Genomic DNA, 15508 nt, shown 5'->3' on the forward strand with positions numbered 1-15508 from the left:
ATACTCATTTGGCACAAATACTCTTTTAATGCATACTTGAGTCCTCATATTTAATGTTGCTAATGGATGGCCTGATGTGTGCTATAAGTGATTTCCTGATAGCTCAGTTGATAAAGAATCCACCTGCAATGCAGGAGACCCTGGTTTGATCCCTGGGTCAGGAAGATCTGCTGGAGAAGGGAATGGCTACCCACTCTAATTAATATTCTGGCCTGGAGAATTCCATGGATAGTCTGTGGGATCACAAAGAATCAGACAAGACTGAGTGACTTTCACTTTCACTTTCAAAGCATCCCTAAACCAGAACATTGATTTTTTTGGGCTGGTAGAACTTAGCATATATAGAAAACTTGGTTGTTCCCATCATACTGTGGTGGTGCTAGAGAATTACTTAATCATTTATAAGAACCTCCCTATTAAATATCAGAGATTTTATGATTTGAAGGACTGACATGTGAGACAAATGTTTGAAGAATTTTTCAGAATTTGTTACTATTAATTAGAAACTTCCTGATTCAGAATTTGACATAGTTTGGAGGAACTTTAGCTTAACACTGACCCTTTTAAATGTCTCCAAAGAAGAGCTTACCAAGCAAATTGTATAGTAGATGAAACAGGGCATAAGAGGAACATTGATGTCCTTAAAAAAAAAAAACTTTTGAAGCACTTTAAAAGCATATGTTAATGGATAAATTAGTCTAATGTCATCTATAATTTTAAAAATCATTTGGGTTATTATCATTTTAGCTCAGTTACAATGGTGTTCTGTTAAACTTTGTAAAATATTTAAATTCAGATTAGTCTTGATTCTGTTCATTTAAAATGGGTAATCTTTTCCCTTAATGTTACTGAATTCCAGTTTTTTTAAACTCTTATTGTATCAGCTACCAAGAAAAACAGAATTGTCTTCCCAGCAAATTCTGGGTCCCTAACCCTATAAACAAAGCCATTATTCAGGAAGGGAAGATTTAAGCTTGGGTTGAACAGTTTTGCAGGTGAGGATTAAGCATGTTTGGCAAACACTTTTAGGGAAGTTTTCTTATTGCTCTCATGGGTGCATGAAAACAACGATGTCTGTCAGGCCTTTGTTTCCATTATTTCACCATATGTGAAGTTTTTTAAAAGAATGCTTTCATTACTTATAATACTGATACAGTAGAATTCTTTTGAAAGAGAACACTGAAAGAAAAAGTAAGTTAAAAAGATAACTTAATAGAATAAATGAGCATGTGTCCACAGAAGCAAATTGAACAGAATTAAATGTCAGAGTATAAAGATAGATTGCTCTGTATAGAGTTTTCTTCTTTGTTCATTGACGTTCCTAGGCTTGGTCCATGCCTCTGAGTAACTGTATTTCATCTGGCACACTTTTGTATGTATTTTGGTAACTACACAGCTTGCCTGTGTCCTTACTACAATTCTGTTAGTGATCTCTGTAATAATGGCTGCCGCACAGGAGGCACTCAGTAGAGGCTAATAAATGGATGTGTTGTCCCACACTTTAGGCTTGCTGTCATCTTGTTAATATGCCAATGTGCGTTCCTTGATCTCAAGGAGTCGGTCTTCAGTGGATATTACTTTTTGGAAGTTATAAAATGGACTTCACCATCCATTCCACTGATTTTCTCACTACTTATCCTTCCCCACCTCTGTAACGTGGGAGACTTTGGAACTAATTTCTGCGTTCATACATTTGTTACTTCAATAAATAATCAAAGGCATTTTGTTGTTTTCCAGTGCTTATATGTAGTCCTTTTTTTTTCACTTTCTGTTCTTTTTTGTGTGTGATATTCTTTCAGTCTCTCATTGAAGGCATTTATTCAGACATTCATTGAGCATTTACTGTGTGCCAGAACACACTGATAAACTTCCATTTGAGTGCACCCCTTCCATTCTGATTCCCTTCTGCTCTCTGACTAGTGGGGACTATCTTACCAGCTAGGCTTCTTTCTGCTCCCTCTCTTAAGGTGCTCTTGCTACTGCTTTCATCCTCACTGTTGTCTGCAGTTGGCCTCACTTTTTCATCACTATGTTAAAATTCGCTATTCTCTGATAACTTTTTCCTCTTCTATCCCATACTAGTCTCTCATTTTTTATTCTGTTCTTATGTCATTAATGAGTTAACAGTTTTTCCTTTTTAATATTTTATGAAATGTTTGTTCTGAGCACACATAGATAATGACATCCTTGGTAGAGACTTTTTATGTTTTACTGCAGTGATGTCTGTACTTATCCCTACCCTCCAAATGTTGGCATACTTTTTTGGTTTGTAGATAATACTTTGGGCTAGTTTGTTTTTGAATGATGAAGAATGAAAAAGAATTTTTGAGTGAAGTGTGATGAGATGTGCATTGGACAACAGGACTGAAAGACTCTGCTAAGTCATCGTCTTTTGTAAATATGGATTTACAGAGGATCTAATTTAACACACTGCATTTGTACTTGTATGCTGTGGCAAAGAAATTCTGGTATCATATTTGTGTCCAATATATATTTGTTTAAAAAACAAATCTGAAGGACTATGAACTTAACAGACCTTTGATGTTTAAAGTTTAGAAGGTAAAATGAGAAGATTTTATTTATTTAAATATATTTCAGTATAGATAGTTGGTAGTTAAGGAGCATTTGTCTCTCTGAATATTTATGTATCAGTTCAGTTCAGTCGCTCAGTCGTGTCCAACTCTTTGCGACCCCATGAATCGCAGCACGCCAGGCCTCCCTGTCCATCACCAACTCCCGGAGTTCACTCAGACTCTTGTCCATCGAGTCCGTGATGCCACCCAGCCATCTCCTCCTCTGTCGTCCCCTTCTCCTCCTGCCCCCAAATCCCTCCCAGCATCAGAGTCTTTTCCAATGAGTCAACCCTTCACATGAGGTGGCCAAAGTACTGGAGTTTCAGCTTTAGCATCATTCCTTCCAAAGCAATCCCAGGGCTGATCTCCTTCAGAATGGACTGGTTGGATCTCCTTGCAGTCCATGGGACTCTCAAGAGTCTTCTCCAACACCACAATATATATATTCTGTAACGTATATATTGCATGACATTATTACAGAGCCATTTTTGGAAAGACTTCCATTGAGATGTGTTCAGGATGTACTTAGGAACATTTTAGGAAAGAGATCAGGCTGGCAGGAAACTGAAAATGTAGAATTTTTAAAAGCTGGTTGAGTGTGTCCTGAGTGCTGGTTCGGGAAGGCATTACCAGTTTATTTGAGGAAGCACACATGTAAAGCCTTCAGGGGGCTACTCAGAGCTGATGCACTGGGCTTCCCAGGTGGCTCAGTTAGTAAAGAATCTGTGGCCGATGCAGGACATGCAGGAGCTGTGGGTTTGATCCCTGGGTCTGGAGGATCCCTTGGAGGAGGAAATGGCAACCCACCCAAGTATTCTTGCCTGGAAAATCCCATAGATAGAAGAGATTTGTGGCCTGCATTCCATGGGGTCACAAATCAGAGAGAAAAAGATGTAGGTGTGCATGTGTAGTGTTTGGGCATCTGGAGAAGAAAATCTCGAGGGAATTGTCATTGCCTCTAGATCTGTTTGCGTTTTCTAACAATAAAATGACATGTAAATCCTCATCCAAAGCAAAATTTTCAGTCAGGTGACAAACGTACCATACAACTAAATATTGACTTATTTAGAGTTTATGGTTGTTTTGGTGGTGGTGTTCAGTCACTCAGTCGTGTCCGACTCTTTCCTACCACATGCACTGCAGCATGCCAGGCTTCCCTGTCCTTCACCATCTCCTGGAGCTTGCTCAAGTTCATGTCCATTGAGTCAGTGATGCCATCCAACCGTCTCATCCTCTGTCTTCCTCTTCTCCTCCTACCTCAATCTTTCCCAGCATCAGGGTTTTTTCTAATGAGTCAGCTCTTTGCATCAGGTGGCCAAAGTATTGGAGCTTCAGCTTCAGCATCAGTCCTTCCAATGAATATTTAGGGTTGATTTCCTTTAGGATTGACTTGTTTGATCTCCTTTCTGTCCACGGGACTCCCAAGAGTCTTCTCCAACACCACAGTTCAAAAGCATCAATTCTTCCATGCTCAGCCTCCTTTATGGTCCAACTCTCACATCCACACATGACTACTGGAAAAACCATGGACCTTTGTTGGCAAAGTGATGTCTCCGCTTTTTAATATGCTGTCTTAAGTTTGTTATAGCTTTTCTTCCAAGGAGCAAGCACCTTTTAATTTCATGGCTACATTTACCATCTGCAGTGATTTTGGAGCCCAAGAAAATAAAGTCTGTCACTGTTTCCAATGTTTCCCCATCTATTTGCCTTGAAGTGATGGGACCAGATGCCATGATCTTAGTTTTTTGAATGTTGAGTTTTAAGCCAGCTTTTTCACACTTTTCTTTCACTTTCATCAAGTGGCTCTTTAGTCCCTCTTTGCTTTCTGCCTTTAGGTAGATAGACATTAATTTAAAAGAAAAACAACATAAAAGTGAACATAATATTTAATCAGTTCTTTCAGGTTATTTTGTGTCATAGGCTAAATTATCTATGAAGCTTTAACATTTGTTAATGCTCTCAACTTGAGAATTGTGTTATTTTGTAATGGAGTTATTTGAATTATGCTAGACAAGATCTCAGAACATGATCTGAGTTTGAGGATAGATGGATGTGATTCCCTGCTCTCTCTCTCTATTTCATGAAGGATTTACACAAAGATTTAGTTTTCTCTGTAGTTTAGCTGACTGTAGAAATTAAATGTTATTTACTTGTTTTTTCTGATAACAGAATAAAATGGATTATAGTGATACTGTTAAGTTCTCGTTTTCTTCTTTTTTCCATTCTAGATTAAAGAGTCTATTGTTGGGGAAATCAGACGGGAAATTGTAAGTGGACTTCTGGCAGCAGTATCTTCAAGTAAAGCATCCAATTCTAAGCAAGATAGTCACTAATGGAATTTATAGGTAAATTTTTCTGAATTTCTTTGTTTAGCTAAAGGTAACTTAGTACTTAGTTTTTAATGCTTTTTCTTAGTATATAGGTCTGTTTCCCTAGCTAAATTTTTATTTTTAGGAAGTATGTAATATGTTATTTTACAGTGTGAAAACCTTTTATAACCTCATTTGAAGTGTAAGTGATTCAAATCTCATAATCTCAAACCTCCAAGTTATATTGATATTTTATCATTTTATTGAAATTTCATTATAGTAAATTCTGGAATTGGGGAAATTGGGTCCTTCAAACCTGAATTTTGATAGCACTGCCCTGATTATAATATTACTTCAAATGGATGAAGAATTCAAGCATGCGTGCATACCAAGATTTCAAGATTTAATCATAAATTTTTAGTGTCTTTTGTTTTTTAAAGAAACATATCCCATAGATCTCATTGTACATAGTACATTAGGTCTCATATCTAATCATGTCATAATAGATAATGGAGAATCTTTATTCTCATCCTTCCTTTTAAAGACTTTTCAGTAATAATTGAAAAATGCTTAATTTTTACTTTTCTTCCTTTTTTTAAGGTTTGCGTGGGTCCTGTTAGCTGCGTGATACTGGAGTTATCAAGGATATACACTGGTGGGGGTGTCATTTGTGCTTCAGAAGATACTTGCTGCTGAGCTGGGCTACTGTATACAATGTTTATTTCTTCTGTGCATATCTTTTCAAAAAACATAGAAACATAGGCACTTTGCTGACTTTATTTCTTTTCTAAACTATCAAAACCATAGCCATTTGAAAAGCCTAATATTTATTTGTATGTCAGTATTTTCCAGTTGATTGCCTAGGTAGAATTAATTTTAAAACTTGAAAACTTCCATAATTAACCAACTTATAAATAACATATTTCTTCAGACTAGCTTCTTAAAACACTGACCTCTATGAGGTATTTACTGTGCAATAACTGATTCATTTTTTGAGAGCTTGAAACAACCAATGATACTCCCTCCACTGCTGTTAATTAGTGTCACTTCCAAGAAGAAAAATTATCCTGTTGTAAAAACTGCTTTTAATTCTTGAGGAGGTTACTAATAGCAGTAGGATAGAATTTATGTTACCTAAAACTACTTAATGTTCTTACACTGTAAGCATTGTTATTTTACCCAAGACAATTGTAATTTTATTGTAGCTTATGTAGTTTGGGGATTTTTGTTTGTTTGTTTTTTGGAAACATGTCTTATGTTAAACACTATGTACTTTTTGCATTGTCCAGACTTCTTTATTATAAGGACATGTTTCTTCTTTTAGACTAAATAGTAGATTATTGCCAAAATAATGGGGCCTGTGACTTGAATGGATAGAAATGAATAAGCTGGTTTTGTTTTTTCATAATGGAAGTAATTTAGATTTTTGTTTTCTCATAAACAAATTTTAATTCATTCTTAACCAGTGAGAACTGTTTGTTTTATAGGGGGGGAAAAAAAAGGAAGGTAGTTTCCTATTTGGTTTTATATATGTTAAATAAATGTGTAAAGTAACAACCAGATGTTATTAGAATTATTCTTTAGCATTTATAATTTTCAACTCCTATTATATTTCTTTGTGTGAAATTTTAATCAAAAGTGGTTGAGAGGTTAACAATATACTTTGAAAGAATATCTAAAAGGTTTTTTAAATGTTTGAATTATCACATCACACAAAGGCTGATTTCTAAAAAAAAATTAATAAAGTATTTATTTTGCCTAACATGTTTTTAGTGATTTATTTTCTTGAACCACAACATGAAGAATTTGGATTAGATTTGATAAGTAACAAGACCCAAAAGAATTGGAGCATATAATCTATTAGGCTAAAATTCTCTTTTCCTGAAAAGGCGTCTACGATGCTTTCAAAAATGTGGTTAATACTAGACCACCATGGAGAAAGAATGCACACTGATGCCTCTTGGTCTCATCTAGTTCTGTCGTTTTAATTATTACCATCTGAGTCAAAAATTTTCTTTAAACTGTACTGTTAAGCTACAAAGAACAGACATTAAAATACTACTTTATTCTCTGGCCAAATTCAAATTCAGCAATTTGACTACCCAATTCTAATAATAGTAATGATACATATAAACCAAGCACTGATATTAATACTAATATTAATACAGATATCAATGATTTTTAACTAATCAGCTTTGTAGCCACTAACAGTTCTTTTCTGACTATATAAGAACCCAGAATTTGATAATCAGTATTAAATAGCTTGATTCAATGGGCAAATCCCTTACAGAGTTGGCATGTAAAATAAAATGAACTCAAGCACTATCAGAGTTTCATGTTGACGCCCATGTAAAGCTTGTGTACTCAAACATTTGAAAGCTACTGTATTCAAGCCACCCTGCTAGCTGCTGAAATGAATGAGAGGGGGTCTAAATGGAAGAACAGGGCACCTTTTTTTCCTGAATGGGTAAGTTTAGAAGTACCAAATAAAAAACATGAAAATCATAAAAAGAATTTGCAGGAGGGAGCCTGGGATGGTTGGAGATGTAAGTCTTTACCAAGAAGACCTAGTTTCAGTAAAGTCTTAATGGGAAATAGAAAGGATGGAGTTTAAGTAATTAAGAATATTTTAGTTCTTGTTGTTCAGTTGCTTAGTCATGTCTGACTGTTTGTGACCTTATGGACTGCAACAGGCCAGGCTCACCTGTCCTTCACTATCTCCCAGAGTTTGCTCAAATTCATGTCTATTGAGTTGGTGATGCTATCCTAACCATCTCATCCTCTGCTGTCCCCTTCTCCTCCTGCCTTTAGTCTTTCCCAGATCAGGGTCTTTTCTAATGAGTCAGCTCTTCCTATGAGGTAGCCAAAATATTGGAGCTTCAGCTTCAGTATCAGTCCTTCCAATGAAATATTCAGCATTGATTTCTTTTAGGATTGAGTGGTTTGATCTTGCTGTCCAAGGGATTCTTCAAGGGTCCCAAAATTCGGAAGCACCAATTTTTTGGTGCTCAGCCTTCTTTATGGTTCAACTCTCACATCTGTACAGGACTACTGGAAAATCCACAACTTTGACTCTATGGACCTTTGTTGCCAAAGTGATGTCTCTGCTTTTTAATACACTATCTAGGTTTGTTATAGCTTTCCTACCAAGGAGCAAGCATCTTCTAATTTCGTGGCTGCAGTCACTGTTCACAGTGATTTTGGACCCCAAGAAAACAAAATCTGTCACTGCTTCTACTTTTCCCCTTCTATTTGCCATAAAGTGTTGGGACAAGATGCCATGATCTTAGTTTTCTGAATGTTGAGTTTTAAACCAGCTTTTTCACTCTCCTCTTTGATCCTCATCAAGAGGCTCTTTAGTTCCTCTTCACTTTCTGCCATTAGAGTGGTGTCATTGGCATAACTAAGGCTGTTACATTTCTTCTGCCAATCTTGACTGCAGCTTTTGATTCATCCAGCCAAGCATTTTGCATGATATACTCTGCATACAAGTTAAACAGTCAGAGTGACAATATACAGCCTTGACATACTCCTTTCCCAATTTTGAACCAGTCCATTGTTCCATGCTTGTTTCTAACTGTTGCTTCTTGACCTGCATACAGGTTTCTTAGGAGACAGGTAAGGTGGTCTGGCATTCCCATCTCTAAGAATTTAACACAGTTTGTTGTGATCCACACAGTCAAAGCCTTTAGCATAGTCAGTGAAGCAGAAATAGATGTTTTTCTGAAATTCCCTTCCTTTTTCTATGATCCAATGGATGTTGGCAATTTGATCTCTGGTTCCTCTGCCTTTTTCTAAACTGAGCTTATACATCTGAAAGTTCTTGGTTCTTGTACTGTTCAAGCTTAGCTTGAAGGATTTTGAGCATAACCTTGCTACTAACAGCATGTGAAATAAGCGCAGTCATAAGGTAATTTGAATAGTCTTTGGCATTTGCCCTTCTTTGGGACTGAAATGAAAACAGACCTTTCCCAGTTCTGTGGCCACTGTTGAATTTCCCAATTTTGCTGGCATAATGAGTGCAGCACTTTAACAACATCATCTTTTAGGATTTAAAATAGCTCAACTGGAATTCCATCACCTCCACTGGCTTTGTTCATAGTAGAGTTTGCAAAGGCTCATTTGACTGTGAAGTCCAAGATGTCTAGCTCTAGGTGACTGACTACACCTCATTGTTATCTGGGTCATTAAGACCATTTTTGTATACTTCTGTGTACTGTTGCCACCTCTTCTTAATCTCTTCTGCTTCTGTTAAGTCATGCTAATGAGTTCTGTCCTTTATCGTGCCCATCCTTATATAAAATGTTCCCTTGGTATCTCCAGTTTTCTTGAAGAGATCTCTGGTCTTTCCCATTCTATTGTTTTTCTCTATTTGCACTATTCACTTAAGAAGGCTTTCTTATCTCTCCTTGCTATTCTTTGAAACTGAATTCAGTTGGTTATATCTTTCACCTTTTTTAAGTGGAAGGTGGACAATACTGAATTTCAATTTTCAATTTTGTTCCTTTGGAACAACAACAAAAAATTCTCATGAAATACCACTTAGAGTAATGCTTCTATATTTCTCCACGCATGGAAATCGAATTACCTGAGATTTTGTGGAAATGAAGATTCTGATTGCGTAGGTCCTGGTCCTACTTTCTTGGCTCCACATTCCTGCATTTCTAGAAGCACTCAGGAGAAACTGATGCTTCTAATCCATTAACTGTACTTTTAGTAGCAAGGATTTATATTAGTAAGTCTTACTACCTATCTGCTAGTTACTTTGGAGAGAGAAAGTTGTGTTAGGTAGGTAGAATAGGGAAAAGGAGTCCAAAATTGCGGTGGCTAAAAGACAAGGAAGGTCTGAGGACCAGAGTGAAGACTTCAGGCAGAACAAACAGAACAAACAGCACTCCTGGCTAAGCCCAATTTGCATAGGGCAGGCCCAGGTGGAGGAAAAAAACATATAAAAGGAGGAGCCAAAGCGCTCTCTCATGGACTCTCTCTCCCACGTGCGTGCGCTCTTTTCTTTCTCTCTCTCTCTCTCACTTTCCTGCTATCTTCTAAATAAAATAGAGCTGTAACACTGATTTGCCTAAGAGCTGTAGCACAGTTTGTCCAAGACCCAAGAGCTGTGATGCGCCGAGGGCTTTAATGTCCGTCGCTCCAAATCTTTGTTGTGACGAGACAAAGAACCGAGGAACATACACTCACGTGACAGTTGGTAAGCAGGAAAAGGAATTTTTATATCCAAAGGTATGTCAACTTAGAGGCCATCTTCAGGGAACTTTTCATTATAGCCCAAAGGTAGTAACTGGAAACAAATGTATACCAAAACAAGATAAGGATACTAAAGAAAATTACAGCCCATATCTTTGATGAATATGGATACAAAAATTCTCAAGAAAATATTAGCAAACCAAATCCAACAACACATCAAAGACCATGACCAGACTAGACTCATCCCAGAGCCACAAGGATGGTTTAAAACAAACAAATATGATACACCACATCAACAAAAGAAAAAACCCACATAATCATCCCAATAGATACAGAAAAAGCATTGGATAAATATCAACACCATTCATGATAAAAACCTCTTACCAAATTGCATACGGAGGGAACACAGCTCAACAGAATGGAAGCTACTTATGACAGACTCTCAGCTGATACGATACTTAATGGTGTGAATAGCTGCTGCTGCTGCTAAGTCGCTTCAGTTGTGTCTGACTCTCTGCAACCCCATAGACGGCAGCCCACCAGGCTCCCCCGTCCCTGGGATTCTCCAGGCAAGAACACTGGAGTGGGTTGCCATTTTCTTCTCCAATGCATGAAAGTGAAAAGTGAAAGTGAAGTCGTTCAGTCGTGTCCGACCCTCAGCGACCCCATGGACTGCAGCCTTCCAGGCTCCTCCACCCATGGGATTTTCCAGGCAAGAGTACTGGAGTGGGGTGCCATTGTCTTCTCCAGAAAAGCTGATAGTCTTCCTGATAAAATCTGGAACAAGGCAAAGATCCCCCAGTCTCACCACTGCTATTCAATAGTACAGTATTAGAAGTTCCACAGTAATCAAGCAAGAAAAAGAAAGACAAAGTATCCAAATTGGAAAGGAAGAGATAAAATTCATTATATGCAGACAGTCAAAGCTATGGTTTTTCCAGTAGTCAGGTACAGATGTGAGGGTTGGACCATAAAGAAGGCTAAGCAGCAAAAACCTGATGCTTTCAAACTGTGATGTTGGAAAAGACTCTTAAGAATCCCATGGACAGCAAGGAGATCAAACCAGTCAATCCTAAAGGAAATCAATGCTGAATACACATTGGAAGGACTGATGCTGAAGCTGAAACTCCAATACTGTGGCCACCTGATGAGAAGAGCTGACTCACTGGAAAAGACCCTGATGCTGAAAAAGACAGAAAGCAGGAGAAGAAGGGAGAGATGGAAGAGGAGATGGTTGGATGGCATCATCGACTCAATGGACATGAATTTGAGCAAACTCCAGGAGATAGTGAAGGTCAGGGAAGCCTGGTGTGCAGCAGTTCATGGGATCACAAAAAGTCAGATATGACTGAGCAACTGAACAATGACAACAATATGCAGAAAATATTACATTCTATGTAGAAAACCCTAAAGACTCTACATTCAAAGTACTAGAATGAATAAAAAGATTAATCACAGTAGCACAGGATACAACATTAACATACAGAAATCTGTTGCATTTCTTTATACTAACAATGAAATATCAAAAAGATATAATAAAATAACTGCTTTTGAAATCACATCAAAAAAAAAAAAAAAAAAAACAGCTTAGGAATAAACCTGACCAAAGAGGTGAAAGACAATGCTAGAAATAACCATAAAACATTAATAAAAGAAACTGAAGATGATTCAAAGACATGGAAAGAATTCCAAGCTCTTGGATTGGAAGAATTAATGTTAAAATGGCCTTAATACACAAAATGATCTACATATTTAATATGATCCCTATCAAATTATCCATGACATTTTTCACAGAACTATAATAATCCTAAATTTCATATGGAACCATTTAAAAGACCGAGAATTGCCAAAGCAATCCTAAGGAAAAAGAACAAAGTAGGTCACATACTCCAGACAATCATACAAAGCTACAGTAATCAAAACATCATGATCTGGCACAAAAACACACATATGGATCAATGGAACAGCATAGAACCCATAAATAAACTTACACATTTATGGTCAATTAATCTTTGACAAAGGAAGCAAGAATATACAATGGGAAAAAGAGGCTCTTCATCAAGGGGGGTTGGGAAAGTTGGACAGTTCAGTTCAGTTCAGTCACTAAGTCATGTCTGACTCTTTGAGATCCCATGGACCAGCACTCCAGGCTTCTCTGTCCATCGTCAAATCCTGGAGCCTGCTCAAACTCATGTCCATCGAGTCAATGATGCCATCCAACCATCTCATCCTCTTCCGTCCCCTTCTCCTGCCTTCAACGTTTCCCAGCAACAGGGTCTTTTCCAATGAGTCAGTTCTTCACATTAGATGGCCAAAGTATTGCAGCTTCAGCTTCATTGTCAGTTCTTCCAAAGAATATCAGGACTGATTTCTTTTACAATTGACTGTTTTGATCTCCTGGCAGTCTAAGGGACTCTCAAGAGCTTTCTCCAAAACCACAGTTCAAAAGAATCAATTCTTCAGCACTGAGCTTTTTTTATGGTCCAACTTTCACATCCATACATGACCACTGGAAAAACCATAGCTTTGACTATGGTGACATTTGTCAGCAAAGTAATGTCTCTGCTTTTTAATATGTTGTCTAGGTTGGTCATAGCTTTTCTTCCAAGGAGCAAGTGTCTTACTTTCATGGCTGCATTCACCATCTGCAGTGATTTTTCAGCCCAAGAAAATAAAGTCTGTCACTGTTTCCCCATCTATTTGCCATGAAGTGATGGGACCAAATACCATGATCTTAGTTTTCTGAATGTTGAGTTTTAAGCCAGCTTTTTCACTCTCTTCTTTCACTTTCATCAAGAGGCTCTTTAGTTCTTTTTCACTTTCTGCCATAAGGGTGGTGTCATCTTCGAATGTGAGATTATTGATATTTCTCCCAGCAAAGTTGTTTCCAGCTTGCGCTTCCTCCAACCCTGCATTTTGCATGATGTACTCTGCATCAAGTACATCAAGACCATCCCAAAGAAAAAGAAATGAAAAAAAGCAAAATGGCTGTATGAGGAGGCCTTACAAATAGCTGTGAAATGAAGAAAAGTGAAAAGCAAAGGAGAAAAGGAAAAATATACCCATCTGAATGCAGAGTGCCAAAGAAAAGCAAGGAGAGATAAGAAAGCCTTCCTCAGTGATCAGTGCAAAGAAATAGAAGGAAACAGTAGAATGGGAAAGACTAGACATCTCTTCAAGAAAATCAGAGATACCAAGGGAACATTTCATGCAAAGAGGGGCACAATAAAGGACAGAAATGTTATGGACCTAACAGAAGCAGAAGATATTAAGAGGTGGCAAGAATGCACAGAACTATCCAAAAAAGATCTTAATGACCCAGGTGACCGTGATGGTGTGATCACTCACCTAGAGCCAGACATCCTGGAATGTGAAGTCAAGAGGGCCTTAGGAAGCATCACTACAAACAAAGCTAGTTGAGGTGATGGAATTCCAGTTGAGCTATTTCAAATCCTAAAAGATGATGCTGTGGAAGTGCCACAATCAATATGCCAGCAAATTTGGAAAACTCAGCAGTGGCCACAGGACTGGAAAAGGTCAGTTTTCATTCCAGTCCCAAAGAAAGGCAGTGCCAAAGAGTGAATGTTCAAACTACTGCACAATTGCACTCATCTCACATGGTAGTAAAGTAATGCTCAAAATTCTCCAAGCCAGGCTCCAACAGTACATTTACCATGAACTTCCAGATGTCCAAGCTGGATTTAGAAAAGGCAGAGGAACCAGAAATCAAATTGCCAGCATCCATTGGATCATCAGAACAGCAAGAGAGTTCCAGAAAAACATCTATTTCTGCTTAATGACTATGCCAAAACCTTTGACTGTTGTTTCCACAACAAACTGTGGAAAATTCTGAAAGAGATGGGAGTACCAGATCACCTGACCTGCCTCTTGAGAAATCTGTATGCAGGTCAGGAAGCAACAGTTAGAACTGGACATGGAACAACAGACTGGTTCCAAATTGGGAAAGGAGTACGTCAAGGCTGTATATTGTCACCCTGCTTATTTAACTTCTATGCAGAGTACATCATGAGAAACACTGGACTGGATGAATCACAAGCTGGAATCAAGATTACTGGGAGAAATAATCTGTAACCTCAGATATGCAGATTACACCTCCCTTATGGCAGAAAGAGAAGAGGAACTAAAGAACCTCAGGATAAAAGTGAAAGAGGAGAGTGAAAAGTTGGCTTAAAGCTCAACATTCAGAAAACTAAGATCATAGCATCTGGTCCCATCACTTCAAAGCAAATAGATGGGAAACAGTGGAAACAGTGACAGACTTTATTTTGTTGGTCTCCAAAATTAGTGCAAATGGTGGCTGCAGCCATGAAATTAAAGATGCTTACTCCTCGTAAGAAAAGTTATGACCAACCTAGACAGCATATATTTTTTAAAATTTATTTTAATTGGAGGCTAATTAGCTTACAATATTGTAGTGGCTTTGCCATACATCAACATGAATCTGCCATGGATGTACATGTGTTCCCCATCCTGAACCCCTTTCCCACCTCCCTCCCCATCCCATCCCTCTGGGTCATCTCAGTGCACCAGCCCTGAGCACCCTGTCTCATGCATTGAACCCGGACTGGCATTCTGTTTCACCTATGATAATATAAATGTTTCAATGCTATTCTCTCAAATCATCCCACCCTCGCCTTCTCCCACCGAGTCCAAAAGACTGTTCTATACATCTGTGTCTCTTTTGTTATCTCCCATATAAGGTTATTGTTACCATCTTTCTAAATTCCATATATATGTGTTAGTATACGGTATTGGTGTTTTTCTTTCTGGCTTACTTCACTCTGTATAATAGGCTCCAGTTTCATCCAGCTCATTAGAACTGATTCAAATGTGTTCTTTTTAATGGCTGAGTAATATTCCATTGTGTATATGTACCACAGCTTTCTTATCCATTCATCTGCCGATAGACATCTAGGTTGCTTCCATGTCCTGGCTATTATAAACAGTGCTGCAATGAACTGGGGTACACGTGTCTCTTTCAATTCTGGTTTCCTCAGTGTGTATGCCCAGCAGTGGGATTGCTGGGTCATATGCCATTCCTATTTCCAGTTTTTTAAGGAATCTCCACACTGTTCTCCATAGTGGCTGTACTCTGCATCCCCACCAACAATGTAAGAGGGTTCCCTTTTCTCCACACTCTCTCAATCATTCATTGTTTCTAGACTTTTGGATAGCAGCCATTCTGACTGCATGATATGGTACCTCATTGTGGTTTTGATTTGCATTTCTCTAGTAATGAGTGATGTTGAGCATTTTTTCATGTGTTTGTTAGCCATTTGCATGTCTTCTTTGGATAAAATTCTGTTTAGTTCTTTGGCCCATGTTTTGATTGGGTCGTTTATTTTTCTGGAATTGAGCTGCAGTAATTGCTATATATTTTTGAGATTAATTGTCAGTTGCTTC

The 15508-nt window shown here is 37.9% G+C and overlaps 1 protein-coding gene across 14 annotated transcripts in view; it reads left to right on the top strand.

The window, feature by feature from the left end:
- ITPRID2 (ITPR interacting domain containing 2) overlaps nt 1–6644 on the top strand; it is a 97045-nt gene extending 90401 nt beyond the window's left edge. For all 14 annotated transcript variants that reach the window (XM_086361268.1, XM_086361288.1, XM_086361314.1 and 11 more), the window contains 2 exons: nt 4802–4918; nt 5483–6644. In XM_086361268.1, coding sequence (XP_086217394.1) covers nt 4802–4906 — 105 coding nt within the window. In that variant the 3' untranslated portion in view covers nt 4907–4918; nt 5483–6644. The remainder of the gene's footprint in view (nt 1–4801; nt 4919–5482) is intronic.
- Nucleotides 6645–15508: the final 8864 nt, after the last annotated feature.

The sequence above is a fragment of the Bos grunniens genome, chromosome 2 (assembly GCF_055505025.1).
Source record: "Bos grunniens cultivar Pamir isolate PY7600 chromosome 2, Bosgru_T2T1.0, whole genome shotgun sequence".
NCBI lineage: Eukaryota > Metazoa > Chordata > Mammalia > Artiodactyla > Bovidae > Bos > Bos grunniens.